At 39.2% G+C, this 22,436-nt stretch overlaps 1 protein-coding gene across 2 annotated transcripts in view; it reads left to right on the top strand.

Moving 5' to 3' along the window:
- Positions 1–22,436, top strand: part of LOC104639278 (coiled-coil domain-containing protein 170) — a 59,498-nt gene that overhangs the window by 18,075 nt on the left and 18,987 nt on the right. Inside the window, exons 1-5 of one of the 2 annotated variants that reach the window (XM_075748404.1) lie at positions 1,103–1,213; positions 7,691–7,822; positions 11,150–11,406; positions 15,702–15,846; positions 17,588–17,773. In XM_075748404.1, the coding sequence (XP_075604519.1) occupies positions 1,124–1,213; positions 7,691–7,822; positions 11,150–11,406; positions 15,702–15,846; positions 17,588–17,773 (810 nt within the window). In that variant the 5' untranslated portion in view covers positions 1,103–1,123. Of the gene's footprint in view, positions 1–1,102; positions 1,214–7,690; positions 7,823–11,149; positions 11,407–15,701; positions 15,847–17,587; positions 17,774–22,436 lie in introns of those variants that run through there. The other variant, XM_075748405.1, reaches the window with a different exon arrangement.

The following is a 22,436-nucleotide window of genomic DNA, read 5'->3' as shown; positions in this document are numbered from 1 at the left end:
ATGCCATCCTGTGTTAACTCACGCTTTGCCCGTGAGGACAAACTGGAAATGTGCCACTAGGAAGCCATCGTCACCTTGTGCACTGATGGTGATTGTGTCTTTCCCCAGATGCTCCCCAGGATGGAGGCTGGTGGCTCCTGCCACCCGTGCTGCACAGCCTCAGCCCCGCGTGGGTCTCCATTTCTCCTGCTCTGTTCCCAGCACTGCTTCCTTACATTAAGCAATTTTTCTCCCTTATGAATTTAGCGGCAGATTGCAGCTAAGGTATGGCATTGCCTAGCTCTGTGCTTTAAGCGGTGTGGCGTTTTAACTAGGGTGACGCTCCACACCGGCACCTCTCTGCTTGGGCAGGGGTCTTGCCATTTCACTGCTGCTGCGAAGGACAGACATCAAGTGCATAGAGAGAACAAAAAAATAATCAATGCTATCCCTAGCTTTTCCATTTTCTTCTTCGGAAAGCATGAACAAGGCAATATTCCTAGGAAAGGTGAGATACTTTTTGGCTTGCAAGTGGTGACAGAAATGGTACAAGACTGCACTGGGGCAGGCCTGATGAAACAGCTCACAGGGTCTTCAAGGCAAATGACATGCAGCACTGATACACCTGAAGGTTTAATTTTCTTTTAGTGCTAGCTGCGGTTCCTCTCTTCCCACGTTTACCTACTTTATTTGGAAGGGAGGGGACGAGGAGGAGGTGGTCCCCTTTCAGCTGGAGGTATTTAGGCAGTAATGGAGGCAGGCTGCTCTCCCCTGGGCTGCGGGAGGTGCTCGTTCCACAGGCTCTGGGGCGGAGAGGAGGAAAGTCTGCCTCAGTACAAGCATGCTGCCATTCAAATTTCATCTGCTTTGCTCGTCTCTGTTTTGACTTTTTTGAGGAAAACTTTGAGGTAATTTTCTCAGATTTACAAAGTTTTGAAGTGGAAAAAACGTTTCTGTGAGCGTCCCTTTGTAAAGTCTGTTCACCTGCAGGCACCGAGCACTGTCCCCCCCTTCCCTAACCAGGGTACTCCACTGCCACCTTCACGCTGGAAGCCCCGCGGGCTGCCCGCCCAGATAGAGGAGTGCGCAGGCCGCGCGTCCCGCTTCGCGTTGCCAAGGGGACGGCGGCACCGCGGCGGCCGCCATGAGCGGTCCCAGGCCCGGCAGTGGTGGGCCCCGCGCGGCCTCCGCGGCCCCACGGCTGGCTGACAGGGGCAGCAGCGCGGCGGCGGAGGTACCGCGGCGCTGGGGAGCGGCCCGGCCCTGCGGGGGCAGCGGTGGTTTCTGCGGACGGGAGGCGGCAGCCCGCCCTGGCACCGCGTCCCCGGGGAAGAACGAGGGGGAAGGCAGCCCTGGAGCGGAGGAGGGGGCGGCCTCGGTGGATGGGCTTGGCGGGCGGCCGCTGGCTGGGCTGGGCCAGGCCGCTGCAAGGCGCCCGCGGGCTCCCGTGAGAGCCCCCGGGACCGGCGTGCCCCGCCGTCCGGTACAGGGCAAAGCTGGGCGGTAACAGAGGGATGGAGGGCAGGACAGAAAGGGTAGAGGGTTCTGGTTTGTTTGGGGTTTTTTTCCAGTTCCTCTATTAGAGAATAAAGCCCCGATTTTGGAAAAACCCCGCCCCTCTCTCCCGTCGCTCTTCACCAGCTTTCTGTCGGCTGTTTCTGTGAGGGGGTGACTGACATCAAGGCTGGCTGTAAACTCTCCTTGCAAGTTATCTTTTAAATTTTAAACTTAATTTAGCCTTAAAAAAAAAACCCCAAAAAACCAACGCAAACCAAAAAAACTTCTTCAGCTGCAGAACTGTACCTGGTGGTAGATGAAGTGCAATGAACTTCAGCTGATCTTTATAGCTTATCTTTACAAATTCAAGGACGAAAGCTTTTTTCTTATGAAGTGTTGAAGAAGGGAGTATCTTTCATGGAGTAGGAATTTATAGTTATCTAAGAATTTCTTCTTTATTTTTCTTCTTTTGAAACCGATTTGCTGGCTTTGATGTGAATTTAAAGGAGACGTTTGAGGATATTGCTTAGAAAGATCAAACTTTTTTGTACTAAAGATACTGTAGAGAACTTGTAACAGTTTCATATTCCAAAAGACAAACAATTTATTAGTGTGTGAACAGCTTACTACCTCCTTAATAGTTGAACATCAATTTTGTAATTCTGCTATATTGTTCTAAGACAAAAAATACAGAATTTTGGTAGTTTGTCATGGCAAAATCAACTGCCATTATATTAAATACAACTGCTTTGACAACGTTTTTGTTAGCACTGCTTAGTTACAGAGTTGACAGTAACCTGCTCTGCATCCTTCTGACCTGAAGTTGAATAGTTTGTGAATGTTACTTTTGAGACTCAGAAGCACATTAGAAACTATGCGTTTATAAAATGTGGGTTAGAAATGGTAAATCAAACTACAGCACTGATCAGTCTTAATTGTGTTTGTACCAATACACTTAAATATATCTAAAATATTTGCCTTTCATTGATTTTAGTAAAGTATAGTAGGCATTGTAAGAAAATTGCGAGGGTGTTGGCATTGCTTAATGGTCTGTTTTTTAAATCTCTCATTTAAGCTATTCTTTTACAAAAGTTATTTAAATCTATTCAGCACTGATAGAGTAAAAACAGTAGAACAACAAGCGGTTTGCAAAAATCTTTGCAGAAGCACTTAATTTTGTCATTTTTCTCCTAAATTTTGTCTTAGCAATTACACTTTTTATTATTATTTGATTAAACACAGAAGCTCCTTCTTATTATTCATTTTGGAAAAGCTGTGAGGCATCGTGTTGGGGAGATCCAAATTCCTTAATTTAGCCATATAGGCAAAGAATGAAGTAAAACAAAACCCATGTGAAGTAATATACACGGTAGGTAATGCGTCTCTGTAATTGCCTTGAGATGACTGCAGTCTTTCATCATATTAAATGCGTTTATTATATTTAGATGCAAAGTTACCTCATCCTAACAGAGAAGAAAATGAAAGATGAAAATGCTTTAACTGCTGCTTGTAGTAGTAGAGGGTAAGACTAAAATTTTGATTGTCATGAAACTTTCATTTGGGCCCATTAATCAAGCTTAAAACTGGCCTCTTTGGTAGATAAAATTCACTTTCCAGTGTTGTTAATCTTTCAGTAATACCTGTCAACGATTACTGCAAAGGGAGGAGGGTAGAGTTAAGCAGTACCCTTCTGAAAGGAATTTAGAAAATCTCTTTGGTAATTTATTTGAGCTGTTGGGAACACTTAGTTTTACGTGTTTCTGGAACAGTACACTAATGCATAAAATCTCCACATATAACAACATTAAAAAAAGAATTTTTCAGGATTGCATCCATAAACTGCAAGTAATGAGTTGGGCCCAGTTATAGGCAGAAATCAGAGAGGAGGAAGAGGACTTTACTAAGCGGGAAATGATCAGAAGTAATTGGCTGTTTCTGGCATTTTATAATGTGAAAGTGACAGAACTGAAATGGTTCTGAAATGTTACTTGGAAATTTTGATTTATGTTAATAAAGCATTATCAGTACAAATATTTTGAAAGCTCTGATAGGCAAATTGGGCAAAGTATTCTCTAGAAAGAACTCAATATTACCCAAAATATACATACAAGATGGTTAATTTGTGAATAGGTTTTTTCCCCAAAGTGACTGATTCATTTTAGTCTGGTTTTGCATGTGTTAACGAAGTCTGACTCACCGTGTAATAGTGGCTCACTTTTTCTCATGCTCATTGGTGTGTGTAGCTGCTGTGGCTATTCTGAAGTGATGCGCAGGCTGGCTGCTGCTACTGAGAAAAATCTGCGCTAGCCAAGTGCTACCTGCCTTCCCTCCCTTTGACTCAGAAATGAATCTCTAAAAACTGTCCAGTGCCCAATTTTCAATGTAACTTAACTTTCAATGTAACAATATGTTTTTTCCTTAACATCTGAGGAGAAAAAAAGATGTAGTTCAGGTAAGATAGATCAGGTGCTTATTGCTCAGATTTCTTTTTTAATTTATTACTATAGAAGAGATGCAGGATAAAAGGAGAGATGGAAAAAACCAAACTCGGAGCATGTGAAAAGCAGTGGCAAAAGGAAGTGATTACTGCACAAAGCCTGACTGTGTAGCGGAAGCAGTGAATGTAACCCAGAGAAGTCAAAGTTAAGATGTCTGTTTTAGTTATATGTGGGTTTGAATATTGTGGAGGCTATCAAAGTTCATAGGCTACTAGAGTAATTTTCCTATAGTGTTCTGGTTTTATGCCCTACTTTGCTCATGGCAACCTATGACATAGTTTAGTAAAGCAGGTCTGTGAAATATTAATGTCATGTGTCATCATATAGCAAATTTATTAAATTTTTGACCTCTGTTTCCTCCTGCCCCCATTTGTTCTGTAGAAGCAAAGGAAGAACGGAGTCGACAAAGGTTTGTGACTCATTATTTTTGGTATGCCATCCCCAATGTGCTTAGGCCCTTTGAAAACAGGAAGAAATCCGTGCCCTGAGTAGTGCCCATCTGCTATGGGCAAGAGGCAATGCATTGGCAAGTCACTCTGGGTAGTTAGTGGTCAGTGCTTAAATGGTTTTGGTTTCAATAGAGATGTTTTTAATATATATCTTGGGGAAGGGGATGTGCAGTGGCAGCAGCATTTGCCAGAATTGAAATAAGAAATGTAGCAGGAAATAAAGAAAAGTTGATGAGCAGAATGGGAGCGAGTGACTTGAACAGTTGGCCAATTTCAAAGTATACGGTGAGGTATAAAACTACTGAATGTTGTTGGAGTTCTGTGGTTTCTGAACCAGGTAAAGTTTGCCAACTACAGGCCAGATTCCAGGGAGGTGAAAGTAGTTACTTGGTAAAAAATCAAAACAAAAAATCCCACAATAACAACAATGACCTTATGTTGTTGATCTTCTAAAGAACGCCTATTGCTAATAAAGCCAAAGGTCCAAGTTGATATTAGGTATTGTAAATACAGCTTTAGCTTCTGTTTAGCATTTGAAGTGAAATGAAAACTTCATTTTCTTGCAGTTAAGTGGAAATGGATCGAAAAAGTTAATAATGTGAATGGGAGAAACACCCAAACCCTAGATTACTTAGAGCTAATATATTAAGGCTTCTCCTTTCTACTGCCTCTTATTATTTTAACACTTTATTAATTCATTTTTCTTAACAGTAATCAGTATAAACTACATAGTACTCATGAAACATTACAAATCTTATTTTTTCCAGGGATTCAAAAGTGCCACATCTGCATTACAAATTTTACCCCTATAGTAGAGTCATGCCAAATTAATTGCATTGTTATAGGTGTGATTAATGATCAGAATTGTGAATGGCTGCTGGCAAAACGTAGAAAACTATTTACTTAAATATTAAAGCATGTGCATTCCTTGCCAAAAGTATGACAATCATACAAACTTTCCTAGTGTGGTGTCACCATGTATGATTGGCTTCATATTTACTAAGGCACTGGAGGATGCAGAGATCGGCTTCTGTAAATCTCACTAAGTCTGTGAGTGAAATGGTTTTGACTTTTGCACCTGGCTTCACTCAAACCTCTTTTAAATCCTTCTTGACGTGTATCTGCATCTTGAAAGTGCTCATCAGTTTAAAATCTAGATTTGTATGACAAATGTGGGTTTCAGAAGTTCTAGCTGTAAAGGGTTTTAAGTTGATTATTGCTACTGAGCAGGGGGCTTCTTTCTTCAGCTATGCTCTGAAATGTTTTTGTTTCATCAGTTTTGAGATGTACTCCTTCCTTCTGTAAAGTCATAAGCGGTTGTGTTTGTTTAGGGAAAAAAAAGAAAACATACATCGATACAGTAATATAAATATAATAACATACACAACATACACAGTGTTACTGTTTGCAAGCTCCATCCATGGTTTTGGAGTCCTAGTGTACTACAGAAGGAAAAAAAACCAACCCCTCTCTACATCAAAGAATTCCATGTGGTTGTACAATGTGAAACAAGTGGACCGAAGCAAAAAGGAAGGCAAAGCAGCAAAGATGCCTTCCCTCACTCCCTCAGAATGGTGATAAAGTGATGAGAAAATTAGCAGCCCTTTTATCTCAGAGATTGTGTGCTATGTTGCACATGGCCATGAGCTGTACTACGTGTATCAGTCTGGCTTGATGAGAGAGGTAACTCCTTGGTGAAAGAGCACAGCTGAGTGTCTCTGAGGGAGATGAATGTGATTCAACTTGATGGGTCTAATCCAGTGTGTACTAGTGCACTGAAGAAAGATTAAAGAGTTGACAATATTTGAGAAACTAATCCAAGGTAATTTATTTTCTGCTACAGTCCAAACTAGTAGTTATGCCTTATTCCCTGGGGATTTGTGTGTGTGTTTCTTGGTAGAGGCTTATTTTACTAGATGTTCACCTATTTAGAATGGGTAGGAGCTGAGCTTGTAATATATCTCAGCCTGGAAACCACTGCTGGTGTAGGAGAGCACGAAATGGAGATATCTTGTCTCTGTCTCCATTGGAATACCTTGTTTCAACAGCAGTCATTAGCTGAGAGAGATTAGCATTTTGCAATGCATACCTAAAAGCACCAGGATTGCAGTTTTGTTTCAGTTCTGTGCGGGAGCTGATGGAATAAAATAATCTCTTGTTCTGTCTTCTGTCGTGTGTGCTCCTAGCATCACCTAAACACAGTTCGGTTCTGAAGATGTTAAATTTCATCATTTTGTAGTCACTATTGATTGAAAAAAAAGTTTGTCTAATGAAACTCCTATCAAGACCTCAGGTCTGAATTTTTGTATTGAAAGATTTAAGTAACAAAGGCTAAGAAATCCAATGCTTTTCTGCTCTAGTGTAGAAGAGCAGAACCTCACAAAAATGAGAAAGCTTACTATAAAGAATTTAAAAGGCACAGCTAAAAGAGTTGTACAAGTGGTGTGAAGGAGACTGTGCTAGAAGCACAGAGCCAGTGCTTGCCATCTATCAGAAGGGCTTGAAAAAGGGTGAAAGTCAGGCAGTATGGTGATTGCTGGGGATGAGAAAGCATCATTCAGAAAGCTGAAGTTATGGCCAAGTGAAGGATTTCAAAATGACCTTTAGCCTTGGCAGGTTAGAAGTAAAAGCACAAATGAGCACGCCAAAAAAATGACTTTGAGGAGCAGGTAGGAGTGTCTGAGTAGGCATGGACTCTTCAACCTGGTAGAGAGACCGTGGAGGTGTGATGTGATAGAAATCTGCAAAATTGTGAGTGGCGCAAGGAAGATAGATAGCCATTCCTTTTTTTCACCATTTCTTCCAAAATAAAAATGAGGAGGTGTGCAATGTAACTGAAGTCTAAAAACCAAAGTGGCTTTTTGCACAAGAGTCACCTGAGGACTCCCTTTGGATTAAAGTTTATGTGGGTCAAAGGAGTAACTGGATAAGTTTGTAGAAGAGGGACCTTTTGAATGTTGCTAAATACATAGAAACTTCTGAAATAACCTGAGCTGAAATAGTGGGAGGCCAAGGGATTGTTGAGGGGGAATATCTTATGTGCTGATATACTTTAGCACTGGTGTTGGTGGCCAAACTTGCAGATTAAAATGGTGACTGGTAGAAAAGTGACTGTTCATCCCATTTTTCAGTAAGGGTCAGTTACTCTGGAAATAACATCTATGGAATAAATGCCATTGAACAGCTTAATGAAACAAAAAAGCACTGAAGCAAAAATGTTCAAAGAGTGCAATATCTAATGCTTTTGTTTTCATGCTGTCTTCCCAGGAATCTCATGATCACATTCTTTTGGATATTCCTGTCGCTAGAGAGCAGATGAATCACTATCGAGCTGCAGCTGAAACTGCTCAAAGTGAACTTGCAGCACTTTCAGTGAAGTATGATTATGCCCAGTCAGAGGTACATTTAAAAATAGTTCCAAATCTCTCTCCAAACCTGAGGATTCTCTACAGTTACTTTCTGCAGAGAATAGAAAGCTTGCAGAAAGTCCAAAATTTCTTGCTTTTGATACAGAACTTTTGTTTCTCGTAACACTATTCTTTTTGGAATTTCCATGTGATTTTTACTCAGCTTGCTTCTGTCTTCGAGAACTGATTATGAGTTTATAATGAAAGATTTGAAGCAGTCTAGCTTTTTATCATCATGATCAAAATACAATTTTTTAAATTAATGTAAAGTTAATATTCTAAATTGTTGTACAAAAGTTCTAATAGATGTCCTCCTGTTGTTGCTGGTGAGTTAAGATATAACTGCCCATCCTCATCCATTTCTCTGATTCATTCAAGTTACAGCTCCCCAAATTTGCTTTGCTTTCTTCACCAGTGAAGGAGCTGTGTTTGAGCTAATGAGGTTGATTCTAACTAGAGGGGTTGAAGAACACACATGCATCTGTTTCTGCTGTTCCTGCTGTGCGGATGGTGTTTCTCGGAAGAGAGGATCTATTAGAGGATGTTTTTAGAGTTTCTGTATTTTCACACTTTTTTTTTTTTAAACATATGACTGAATAGGGTTGGTTTGATCCAATTCAGCAGTGCAGGCAGTGGTCAGTTTTAAAGTGGAGTTGAATTTGCCTTTAGGAGACATGAAATGCTTATGTTTAAGTACATACATAGATTTAGGTGTATATATTCATAAATATACATAAATACATAAAGTTCAATAGAAACTTGTGAACGTTCATCCAACTAGTTGTTTAAACATCTGTACATTTTACAATGTGTATTTCTATTGCACATTGTAAAGCACTTTGTGATATACTTGCATGGCACTTGAACATTAAAATGGCACTCTCAATGTAATGAAATTTCTTTAATTGTGGATAGCTGAATATGGGAAACAGCAAGAACATGTAATATAGGAGAATGACTTGTTAATACAGTATCTAGCCAGAACTACAGGGATAAGTGTCCATTGGCTGAACTTGAATTTGATCAGTTGATCCTGAAATTACTGCAGAGGTCCCCAACATTTAATGGCTATCCAGGATCAGTACTTTAAATTTCAATTTTAAAAAGCTGTACAGAATCTCATGTTCTAATAGAAAGAATTTATTATTGGAAATGTTGAATGGCTTTATTGCCAGCATGACTGACTGATTTATACATTCTTTCAGCACTGTGCTTGCAAAAGCAAAAGAATAGTCAAGAAAGCAGCTGTTCATGCTCTTGTTAATAAAGACCTTCATGACCCAGCTGAGGTCAGAGCCCTGCTCTGCTGAGTGCTCTGTAAAACTCACGATAGGGGATTATTCTTGCTTTTTTTGCTATTGGAACTGACCACAGAGGCAATGGACAGAGGAAAAAATACCACTTTTTGCAGATGGGGAGGTGAACCACAGGGAAATTTTAAGGTTGTGAATGCTTTAAGCTACCATAGCTTGGTCCAGCTGCCAAGCAAAGCAATCCTATTGTTCCTTCAGCTGCTCATTTCCTTCCCCACACTGCCCCATCCCTTGTGTTGGTGCAGATGTATGTGTAGTTTTAAGGTGCACTGTGTTGGGTAACTGATGCAATTGAAAAATAAAACCTCTCTTTCTGCGTTGTTTTTTAGCCGGATCAGTTTCCCAATCTTATTTCACCTTGTAGCCATGTAGCCATGTAAGTGCTTCTGCTAGCACAAAGAAAAGGGTGGAGTATGGCATCGAAGCCTGTGAGCCTGGGAAAAGGCAGAGCTTGCTTTTCTCAAAATCAGTGCTGCTTTATGTCAGCTCCAAAGTATCTGATAAACCAGGGCTTGCAGGTGAAGCATAAGCTCATCAGAGACTATGCTGCTGCTGCTGCAAGAGTGATCCTCCTACCTGATTCCTCAGTGTGACCCTTTCCTCTGACATGGCCAGCTCCCCTTCCTCCTCCTCTTCCTCTGTAGAAAGTGAATTCTTATCTGTCAGCTGCGTTAGTTAAGCTGATTGTGGAGGGGTCAGACAAGTACCAGAGCTGGTGCAAGGGAGAGGACAGGCGTGCTCCCTGGCTGGGAGCAGGAGAATCAGGACCTCTCTTTTGCAAGGCAGTCACTGTTCAGTCGGCTCGCTGGCCTCCTGGAATTTCTCTGAGTATCTTGGGTTTGGTTACACTGGAAGCCTCTGGCAGAGCAATGAATTTCTTGATGTCCTGAATTGCAGCTTAATATCTTAAATATTTATTGCCTTAAAATGTTTGCCACCAGTTAGAAGCCCTAGCACACGTCATAAAGAACAGCTAATCTGCCTTAATTATTTGCCTGTTAATTTTATGTAGTAGGAGATAAATGCTTTGGATTGCATCTTGCTGCTCATAATTGGAATTGTCAGGAAAGCTGAAACATGCCTTAACTCTTCTTGTGACAAAAATCCACTTTAAATTGTTCCTTTTAACGAAATAAAACACACTGAAACTTTGTGCCTGGTGTGTCTGCCCCAAGCTCAGTCTTTTAGAGAAGCCTGTAGCAGAAATAGTTCAATGGAAAATGGTATTTTTAGCTAAAAGAGAGAGGGGAAAGTAAAGAAAAACAACTGAACTCCATGAACTGTTGGGAAGCTCTAGCATCATCTCTGGAACAGGTCCTTGACATTTGGCATTGATGTCCCTCCTCCCACCCTTCCTTAAAAGACTCTCTTGTTGTTTCTGTGTAAATCCAGCTATATTGGATTATCAGACCAAAAAATAACTACTTACATAAGCTGAGTAGAGGTTGCCTACAGTGCAACTCTTTAAAAAAATTTCTTTGCTCTGAACATGCTGCAAATCATCAAAAGGCTCCACCCTTGTAAAACAGGATGCTTTGCTGTTACAATTCCGCATGGCTATAGAGTGTCTGTGGAATTGTGCACTAGAACTGGGAGCAGTGAGGAGGCAGGCAAAAATAGAGGGAATAGTGGTGTTAATGACAGTGTTGTAATGCAGGTGCATAAAGGAGGTGAGTTAAGGCTGCGCAGCAGAACTTAAAGTGGGCTTTTCCTATATTCTGAATTTGTAAATAAATTTATCTTCTTGTAAGAGATTATCTTGAAAAGTTGTCTTACACAACAGCAGCTTTTGGATTCACAACCCCCTTTCTTCTATTGCTTTTTTCCTAGTTATATGAAAATAAAGTTGCATCCCTCCACTTGGTCTTGTAGCGATAGAAGACTGAGCCTTTTGTTCCAAAATGTGTTTCTTGTCCAATTGCTAAACTTGTAGTAGAGTCATGTATTTCAGCCTGGGAAAAAATATTCTTCCTTCTTTTATGAGTTTTCTCCTTTTCTGTCTATAGCTTCATGAACTCAGGTCCAGAATGGTCTCTAAAGAAGCCTCTTTTCAAGAGCTGAAGGCTGAAGCTGAAAGCTACAAGGAAAACAATGCTAGACAGATGTCTCGCCTCCTGTTTTTGCAAACCCGAATTCAGGAGATGGAGGAAGAGGCACGTGTGCTCACTACTTCTAAAAACCAGGCTGACCTGACAGCTCAGGTGGCATTCAAGGAAAATTGGGAGCTGAAGGAAGAGCTTCATGAGCAAAATGCCAAATTGAAGTAAGATTCGTGTGAGATGAGAAACAATTTTTGTTTGGGATGACAGAATGGTGCAGTTGTCAATGCAGAAAAATACGTTGGTGGACAGACTTTATTGCAGATCTGAATTCTGTTACAATGGCTTGCACAACTGTTGAAGCTGAGTGTGTGGAAGGTATTGAAATTTGAATTTTGGTTTGATTTATTAGCCTGTAAATGGGGTTTTGAGAGTTTTGTCCTTCAGAGGAGAATTAATGATATGAGTCAGCTTGGTGTAACCACATTGTCTACAAAAAATGAGCACAGAGGGCTGTTTGGATGCAGTAGAACTGGTGTGGTTTCCTCATGCAGGTATTTCCATGTACAGCACTGAGGCAAGCTTTGTGCCTTTCATAGCACGCTTGTGATGGGCAGTACCTGCAAACTACAGTCTAGTGCCCTGGTTTATCCTTATCACGTGGTGTCTTTTGCAGACATGTACCTGTCACTTGCCATGCTTCATGGGCTGTGCGGTGGTGACTGACTGTGTTGCTGCACCACTCCGATCTCTCTTCCCCTCTTCTGTGTCACAGCTGGAACCACAACAGTGTCAAGTGAATTTCTTCCTTTGTGTAAAGCTGTCCATTAGGATCAGTGTATAAAGAAAATATGGTATAATTCCTAGTTATTAGCATCCTGAAGGGAGCATGTTATGTTTGGTTAGTGTTTGTTCAGCTTTCAGTAATGCTAGCTTTGTCTGACTTTTCTTCTGCTTTCTTTGGGACATTGCTGCGTGGGTTTTTGTGTGTGGGTTTTGTTTTTGTTTTGTTTTTTAAACAGCATACTGATTGCATAAAACTTTATTAAAAGATAGTATCCTTAACTATACTGTTCTTAGCATAGTGTATCAGAGTGCTGATCTGTCAGTTCTGCATATCTGCTACTATTTCTGGTCTATGGGATGGAGACTGATAGCGAAGTTGATCACAAATAAAATTGATTGCTGTGAAAATATTCTGAACTCTAAAATTCCAAAATCAGTGTCAGTCATATTATACTAATAGACACTTTGTAGACTTTTATAATGGATTTTTTCCCCACCATTACAAGGCTAATATCCATATCTCTCTCAATATTGTCTAGTTAAGAGCAAGGTGAGTGTTTACCAGATGTCTGTTTCCTAAATCAGTATTTCGCACAGCTCTTTCAGGCTTTGTGCATTAGAAGTGGATAATTAAGGTATTTTAAAATCTAGAGAAATCCATTGCAGTGCACTTATCTATTACCAGCTGATTCGCCAAAAGCCCTGCCTGGATAGTGCTGATGTTGATCACCAAAGATTTAGATATGATCCCAGTATAAGTGAGGAGATAGTTAAGCCAAGAAATGTATTATGCATCCTAGCAACATGGAAAACATCACAGTGTCTGAGATAATGGTTGTTCTTTAAAATGCTACTTTGGGGGGTGAGGGGGTGGGGGAAGAAGAAAAAAAGGAAGAAAAACCTCCTATCCTGTTTGTCTGACTCACTGGGAGAAAACTGCCAAAATAGTGTGTATCATACTATCCTGTTGTTACAGTGATATGATCAATTTTATGTGGCATAAATCTGTTCTGTCGCTCCCAGTGCGACCCTGGCTTCTCTGTTTTGCCCATGAAACTTGTGTCAGCACTTGCATTTGTGTTGCTGCGTGGTGATCAGGACCAGGGAACTGCTCCAAGAGAGAAGTGAACAAAATGAAAAGCTTAATGTTCGGCTCTACCAATCCCAGGTCTGGTTTGCTGTGCACCTGGAGCGTAACCCTCGAGTTACACTCCTGGGAAGGGACAAAGGGAGGGTGAGTCTGCTCTTTTGGAAAGAACACACATGTTGGATTGGTCATGAATCTACAGTGTATGCTTTCAAAGCTTTTCCTCATCTTCAGCTGATGGTTACATACAGCACAATACCAGTTAATGTACTGACTTAATGAACTTTAGTTGCTTAGTCTGGCCACCTTAATAGCATGTGGCATGTGACTGATCCTAATTAGATATTCAAGAAAGGTTTTAACTGAAAACCACTAATAAAAGGGAAGAGCAAGCCAGTAGGCATGAAATGCACATTTATATTCTATACCTAGGGATATAGTAAAAAATGTTTAATATATTCTGTTATTGGTTTCCAAGATGTACACCTCTCCTATTGAAAATGGTGCTTTTCTACTCAACAGGTCTATTGCCAACGTATTTTTAGAGCCTGAAACTGTGAAAAGCTTTCTTTTCCTTTTTTTTTTCCCCCTTCTTTTTCCTCCTCTTTTCTTTGCTCATTAGTTCTGAAGAGCTAGCAAAACTGTGAAAGAGCTGCATTCTACTTTTTTGTAGCTGATTGCCTATTTTCTAGGTGCTCACACCTTTATGGCCCTACTGGAGGTAATTAGGTTATTTGTAGAGTTGTCAAGTACGTGCTTTGTACTTCAGATTGTTTATTTTGAAAAACAGGCATGGTTCTGTGTGTGATGTGCCTCAATTTTTCAGAGCCAGAGAACGATTTGTGGGGTTGGTGGTCAAGCTCATACAATATTCTAACATCTAAGCATGCATGTATGGCATGTCTGGAGCCTCATCATACCTTTTCATTTCTGACATGCCCCTCTGCAGGACAGCAGTTTAGCGACCATCTCACAGCTTAGTTTTGCTGGGGCTATAGAGGAGAGGAAGGTGCCCAGAGGTGAGGAAGCTGTGAGGCACTTGTTTTCTGAGGGCCAGCATCTGCTGCAGGAGGGAGGCCTCTTTTGGCTCACAGTGTATGCTGTATCCTTATCCTGTCCAAAGCAGTAATCAATGTTTTCTGTTCCTCTCTGTTATTTTTCCACTCTCTTCCACTTTGCAGCATTGACAACTGTGCTGATTTCACTCATAAGGCAACATCTTAAATTTTTTCGTGGACCATCTCTTTTGCTTAGTGATTTATAACCATTTAACATACTGTGCTCGCACTCACTGTGCATTTCCTGTAGGAGTCTCATGCTGCTTTTTGATTATGGAGGGATGATCTGCTGGCTGTAGGATTGCCAACCTAGGGAAAAGAATGAGTCCAGAAATTACTTGCATGCCGACCTTGAAAACTGAGAATAGTGCTATGCTCTGATAAGCAAATGAGTTTCAACAAAATATTTGCTCTAGACAGCTGTTTGGTGGTATCTCGCATCTCATTTTATTCTAGTGTTCAAATCTTTGTGAAGAACTTGCCTTAGAAGCTCAATAGTTTTGTCTCTTGCACTCTACCACTGAGTACCTCTCTCATGGGTGTTATCTGAGAGGTAATGGAGTTGATATTTGGATTACGCTAATGGTCATTTTGAGCTTTGGTTGGCTGGCTATTTTTGTTAATCTGTTTCTTTGTAGTTTTTGAGAAGTGATGCTCAGCCTTGCAGCATCATGAGCAAGATTTGAATCTATACATTTGCTACCTATGCAGACTGTGGCAGTGCTTGTTTGCTGGGCTTGTCTTTGACCCTGGCAACAGGAGGGATGTAACCACATTTATGCCAATGAGTTAAAACTGATGTTTGGTTGTTAGTTCTTATAGACTGTTACAAACTGATACCTGCTGTTAAGGCTGATAACAAATGTTTCATGTGGGATATGTATCCGCCTGATAGGCACTTTTGAGAGCGCTGAAATTTATGACAAAAAGCTGCCTTTTCTTCGTTCTTTTGTACGAAGAATACTCCCTTGATATTTTATTTTGTAATTGATCACTTTCATGGGTAGCATTACACTGTAGAAGACTGTATGTACAGCAAAGTAGTGTCTCACATCTCTGCTTCTGCTGGTAAACTTCCCTTTGCAAGTACTCTGGATGTTCTACACTTCCATTAGTCCAGAGGGGCTTCTTTTTCCCTCGAGTTTGTTGATCAGCACTATCCACTTCATTAGAGAGGTGATGTGAAGTGCTTTTAGCATATTTTTACTATAATTTGATCATTCTCTTCCCCTCTTACTTTTTCCAAGCTTTTGCTTGCAGCCTCCATTTATAGTATCTTGAGGGCAGTGTTTATTGATGTCACCTGGTTCTTGTATTTTTATTGAAATCTAGTGCTGAGAATGAGGTAAGGATCATAGAAGATTCTTTGAAGTGGTAATCACAAGCAAAGCTGAAGAAATCTGTACGCATAAGGCAACAATAAAAGTTATATGTATTAGATAACAGATAGAGAGAATTATATGTACCATTTAAAATTAATTTTGTGGTATGCAGAAGCTAGCAATAATCTTGGGATAATGTCTTTTGCCTAGAATTCTGTTTCAGAGAACATTTATCCTGATGTGTGTATTTTTTTCTGTCTGATTAGTAAATATTTGAATGAGTGTGAAGAAAGCATGACTCAAACTTCTAAAATCAGCAGAAAGTATGAAGAGCTCCTTACACAGCTTGCTGCATTCTTGGACACAGATATCAGAGAAAAAGAGAAACCACAGGAACATTTAATGTCAAAGGTGATTATGCGTAGGCAAGGGTTTCTGTATAGCAATTTAATAGAAAAATACTTGGTTGTCAAAGAAATAAAGCAAGTGATGAAGATAGGAATCTTTGTGTTAGATAATGATTTGCAGACAGTGCTATCATTTAGATAGTGGTTTTTTTTTTTATATTGGGCTAATTTTCAAAGGTACTGAACACTAATAAACCTCAGTGAACTCAGTCTGCTCTCATCTGCATAAATATTTCATTAGCCTGTAGTTCCCAAGTACAGCCCTGACATACCTGGTTGAAAGCTTTCCTGAATACATGAAAACTATGTGACGTGTAAACTGAAACATCTTAAATGGCATACCATAAAACAACCTTAACTGTGCCCTGTAGCAAAATGCTGGAAATAAATGTGTGGTGGTTTCGAGACTTAATCATAAAACTTTATTATTTTCTTCAGAGTATTTCTGAAGTTCCAAAAACTAAGCATCCATTTAGGAAAGGAAAAGTGTTTGTATACTCTTTTAAACTTTATCGATGTTGCTGAAGGGCAAGTTATCCTAATTTTATGCATTTTTCTCATGTTCTGTCTAGTCTTTGCTATCCCTATTTTTCTTTGCTTGGGAGCATACTAGGTATTTTGGGAAATTCTATTTCATTATATTCATATTATTATAAGGCTTCTGGCTATAAGGAATACTTAATAAATTAAGATTGTCTAGATGCATATCACAGTGATTTCTTAAAGTACTGTGCCTTCGTATATTACAAGCACATTGAAATTGCAATAGATACTCTAACAAAACTTGGCTAGTTGTCATTAGAGTCAAAGATGTTTGTATTAAGCTGTAATTCTTACGTACTTTAAGTTAAGGAAATAACTGGAGTTTAGAAAAAAGTGTATGTTGAAGTCTTGTTTTAACAACATAGTAATAAATCTTGTTGGGAAATCTAATTTGTGCTGAAAACTGTATGCATTAGGAAAACTTAGCAACTTATTTTTCTGTTTGGGGTCATGGTATGTCTGTTTAGCTTCTTTTCCGCATTATGGTTTTATTTAAGACAGAATTGATCTGGCTTAGTCTTAACAAATGCCTTGCCAGTAGAAGTCAGGGTAGCTCTTTTACCTTATGCACTCTTTGAAATGCCCACATTCTTCTAGTCCACTTCTTGGAAATAGCGTAACGTACCAAAAGAGCCCTAGAATCCTCTTGGAAACTACTCCTTTTTCCAAGGTGTCAGCTGCTCAGAACAGCAGCCCACCAGGTATTTGGCCCTGCCCTTGAATATGCTTATGAAATAGCTGTTACTAACTCAAGCCTCCCCATGCCTAAAAAGTTTCAAGCATGAAATGCAGCTTTCTGTTTCTCATTCCAAATGAGAGGCATAAATCTTAACAAGCCAAACTGAAATGGTCTGCTTTTCACATGAAGTTAGCTATATGATCTGTTTTCATTTTCTGACCTGCTTCATTTCAAGTGCAGATAGGGAGCAACAGTAGCTCTCCACCTGTTTAACAGATCATAGACATTGTGTGGGAGTAAATCTGAACCACATTACACTAAGGTGTGGGTTTCTGGTGGGAATATGATTCTCATATTAATTGTCTTTCTGCTCTTTTAGAAAAAAATAGTAAAGTCAGATAGACCTACGGGTCACCAGAAACACCATGTATTTATTGGGATGATTAGGAGCAGGTATACTGGGATGAATATATGTCACTAAGTCCTTTAAAAAAGTTGACTAACATTTGAATTATTTCTCTAGGTGTCTGAAATATGTAAAGAAAATCTGACACTAAAAGACCAGGTTGCTGCTCTTCAAGAAGCTGCCAATGTCCATGAGATGGAGTCCAAAGCTAGTAGAGAAACTATCATGAGGCTTGTTTCAGAAGTGACCAAGGAGCAGAAAAAGGCAGCAGGATATTATCAAGACATGCAAAAACTTAGAAAGGTACATAATTGCATGACATGTATGTTTGTCTAGTTTTCAAATGTTTTCTCAAAATTTCAAATTAATTTTCAGTAGGAGTTGTGTGAGGAAAAAATGCTTCTGAAAGACTTCTGGTGATTAGGGTCTTTCCTCAAAGGAAACTTTTTCCAAGGTTATTCTCAGCTTTTTGAAAGCTTCAGAATATACGGAGATTAAACAATAACCTCGTGTAAAAAAAAAAAAAAAAAAAAATCTGATTTAGATTTGATGTCTTCCAATGATGGTTGAAAATTTATATTTTTACTTCCTTCATATTGTTGTAGCATTCACTGTGCTTGCACAAACATGTAAATAAACAGATGTTTATGGAGTTAATGGGTATATCTGAGGCACAAGCATGGAACTATGAACAAATGCTCTTTTAAATAATATTTATGTGATATTGCAAGTCTTCTGAGGATTCTTCTACTCGGTTTCTTTAAAAATTCTAATGAGAAATTGAAAGGAATTGATAGGATGCTATTTTATTCTTAAGGAACTGGAAGTAAAGTGTCTTGGCTTCCAGACACTCCAGATTATCTTGTTTCACTGCGTTATGAACTTGTATTGCATAATAGTAAATATTCTGTTGGCTCATACCCAAAAGGTTGTAGGCAGTAGGATGGCTCTTGCAGGAAAGCGCTGTTCTGTTGTGGGGAACCCATAGCGGAGATCTGTGCAGCAGGACTGATGCCAAAATGAGAAATGTAAGTTAAGTTGTAAGTCAAGTGTTCACCGAATTAACTTAGCTATGATTTGGAAAGGAAAAGGATGTGATTTAAGGATTTAATTGCTTAACTCACCAGTAAGATTTTTTGTACATTGCAAAGGATGGATGAATAAAATGAACTTCTGTAGCAATTTTCCTTATTACTTGGTACTTTGAGTGATAACAGTGGAAAGGGAGCAGTTTACTAAAACCATAACGAAAATTTCCCACAGGTACTACAGCAGTGTGGTAAAAGCTGATGGCCAGAACTTAAGAAAATAAGAGAAGAAACTTAGACTGCCAAATATGTAGCTGAGGTGTGTGTGACTGAGTTTGTAGGAATTTTTAACATAAAGACAACCTGGTGCAAGTAAGTTTTCAAATGTAATGTAACATTTTCCTCACTTCCCTGGCATTACTTTTTCCTGAACAGAAAACCACCACCATACACTTTAAAGGATATAGTGTTCTGATTTGGTTGTAGGCAAAATACTTAGAAGATGAGAAATAGCTGACAGTGTGCTCTGGAGAAGAAAGAATTTGTTATGGGGAAGATAAATGTTAAGTACTACAAGGGTCATAAATTTTACTTACTGCTGAAAATACTTCTTACCAAGCTGTGTAAAAATTTCTAAGACTCAAATGGGACTGAGAGAGAACCTGCATCAAAAACATAAACAGGTCCTTTTTGAGAACATTTTGGTTTTGCACTTCACTTCAAACACAGCATGTAGTTTGCTCACTAAGCAAGGCAGAATCAGGAGATGTTTTAAACCAAGATGAGGGCTTCATTTGTGATTTGTTTTGCAAGTTTGCTCTGACTGTCAAAACATTTTCAAAGTTGAGCTAGTTGTATGAAAAATATTTTCCAATCATTATTGTGCATATGCCAAATACATAATTTATTTAACCCATTTTACAGAAATGTCTTGCTAAATTATTAGCATTGCCTTTCAAATGAAGTGTGCGCCATCAAGGCTTATCTAGAGGCTGCAGATTCCTCCAGTGCTGTTTCAGTTTAGCTACTTAAATTTGCAGATACGGAGCAAATCTGTTGAGAAGGTTTTGTATTCATGAACGCATATTAAGAAATTCAGTATTGAAAAAAATAACTAAAAAAAAAAAAAAAGCTTTAAATGCACATATCTAAAGGAGGACGTATGGCATCTGTTCACCTAATGAGTGTCTTATTAGGTTACAGAAAGGACATCAGTTGTATAAAGTTGGTTTGACTTTGTCACATATTTTGCTGTACAGTTTAAGCACATGAACAGAGTTGCACATGTTGTGACATGTTCCCCTATAAAGGCAAAAAGCAGAAATCTATACTGTTGCTGTGTCAGAAGACACAACACATGGCAGTGCGTTTCTGGATTGTTTTCTGAGCTTTAATTCATGGAATTGCTTGTAGCAGAGTCTACCCAGCACAGACTGTGTACAAGTGACTCTTGCCTGTGTTTGCCTGGAGCACCCAGGGCCAAACATATTGGCTATCTTCTGTATTACAGATTGAGATGGTGGCCTGTTTCCCCCAGTTTTCTCAAAATTCTTCCTAAGTTTATAGAGGCCATCACACTGTTCTGTCAGTCTTCTCCAGTAAGCCTCAGCCACCGTGCTGTTCCCTGCCACCTATCTGAAACTTTGTCAGTTTTTCTTGCCAGGTAGTTCTTCACTCCTGCTCCTTGGGATTTCTGTGAACTTCTTCTCTTGATCAGATGCCTTTCTTTATGTTCCAGGAGGAGGCAGCTATGTAATGATCAGTTAAACAGATTATAGATTCTGAAATTCTTCATGAAGAAAATGAAAGCCAGTTCGTTATGTTTCAAGGTTAATGTATGAGAGTAATTCAGAATGTTCTTTAGTATATATGATTCTCGAGTATTTGTTGAAGTTAGCTGGTTTTCATTTGAGGAGCATTAGCAAGTGAGCAATAATTTTATCTGTTCCCCTCTCAGCTCACTGCATCACAGTAGCAAACAGCAGAAACCGATACAGTTTCAAAACTAATATAAGTAACAAAAGCAAGCCATCAAGCTGTTTGTGTTGTAATGTATTACTTTTCTTTTAGAATTCTGAACTTCTCACGTTTCTGACTGAATATTGCAAGAGCTTGCTCTTGGAATTCTGTAAATATCGTGCATACCTTTTATTCTGGCAGTGCTGGATATCTAATTGGCATTTGATGGAAAATAACTTTTAAATACTGCCCAGATTTCTAGACTGAGAATCAGAATACCTGTTCTTTCTTCCTCTATGACCAGACAGAGATTATTGATTACAATGATCATAATTACAGAATTATAACATTCTTTGAGAATGTCCGTAGGTCCTTAAAAAATGTCTTATTTGCTCTAGATTCCTATATAACATTTATTTGAGGTATAGAAGAAGATGCATATATTCTTCTTCCAGATGAATTTACCTTTTGTACAGCATTGCCATTGATGAATCACAAGAACTAGCCAACTGGCTTGTTCTGTTTCACATCTTCACTTATGATTCAACTTGGAAATATTTGTGATTCCCTCAGAAGTGTTAATTTAAATATCTGTTTTGCAAAGATGTGTACCATGTCTTTAAAGAACATATTTGAAATATAATCAATTTTAATTAATACAATCCATCTGCATGTACTACTGATGCAAAATTAACCAGGAAAGTACTCTTCAGTATTTAATACTGACTTATATTAAATTACGGTATTAATGAATAAAACTTTATCTAAGTAGCATCTAGTCAGTATAAATTTATTAAAATCATATCTCCCTCATTTTAGTTTGCAGTGAAATACAGCTCTTTTAGCCATTCCTTATAAAAGAGTCCCTCTCTTTCTCTGCTTAAAAGGCAGAAGTAATTTTCCCCACCTGTTCCAACTTGAACACATTTTCTGTGAATGCAGCTGATTCAATATTGAACACATGATTTCTCATGTGGGGAGGCCTTGCCGGTATCTTGTACAATGGTCTGGGTACTCTTACATCTTCTCTAGTCTAGTGCAGGTAGGGTACCAGTGGGTGAGTGTGGGTAGACGGTGTCCTAGCCTGAGTGGGTAACTTTAAAAATGGCATTATGCCATATGAGCCCTTTTGTTTCAGTCTCAGATAGTTGAAGAACCTTTGGTGCTGCTTTCTACGTCCGCAGGTGAGCAAGGCCATGGTAGATCTGCTGCATCTCTGGTGTCTAACAACCAGTCATTGACATGGTCTACCCGGGGTAAATCCAACTAATGTCTAACTCTGTTTTCTTTGAACTTCAGTTTCCATAATTATTCATGTTTTCAAAATTTGTTGTGTGTCAGTGTTGGGTAGCTTTTTTGACCAAACAAGCTGCATACTGAAACCTTCATATAATTCAGAGCCGCGGGACTTTAGCCATAAATGTTGAGGAGCCAAAGAGAAAACATGAGCTGTTGTGGTTCCATCCTTTCAGTCTTCTGTGATGAAAATTGTTTTATTCATCTGCACTGATCACTTAGGCTCTTAGGGATTTGCTTCTAGTTGGGATACCACCTTTATGTGTCACAGTCCCTAAATTTCCAAATACTGTTCGATGCTCAGGCTGACCTTGCTGAAGCTAGCCAGTGTAAATGCTCTCCATTCACGAGAGGTTTCAAGAAGGATTGTTCAGAATTTTAATGTTTTGTTTTATGCCTTTTCATTCTGTAAATTGCTTGGTTTTTTGAAAAATTTTTTTTAAATGTTTGGGCATCAACAGGCTTGCAGTTCCTTATTTTATACCTTGATCTTTTGATTCAACTGTGTGTGTTTGCAGATGTTCACAATTTCAAACAAGATTGTAATTAGGTAAGCTCCCTGGTACTGGCAGACTACTTTTGCACTGCCGTTCTGAAAGGAAAAATACACACTACTGAAAACTGTAATTGAAATAAACCACTCTTTATTCTTTGCTGTAATTACCATAATGTAATTCTGAGCA

Source organism: Balearica regulorum, chromosome 3 (genome assembly GCF_011004875.1).
Source record: "Balearica regulorum gibbericeps isolate bBalReg1 chromosome 3, bBalReg1.pri, whole genome shotgun sequence".
Lineage (NCBI taxonomy): Eukaryota > Metazoa > Chordata > Aves > Gruiformes > Gruidae > Balearica > Balearica regulorum.
This window is presented reverse-complemented; position numbering and strand designations above follow the sequence as displayed.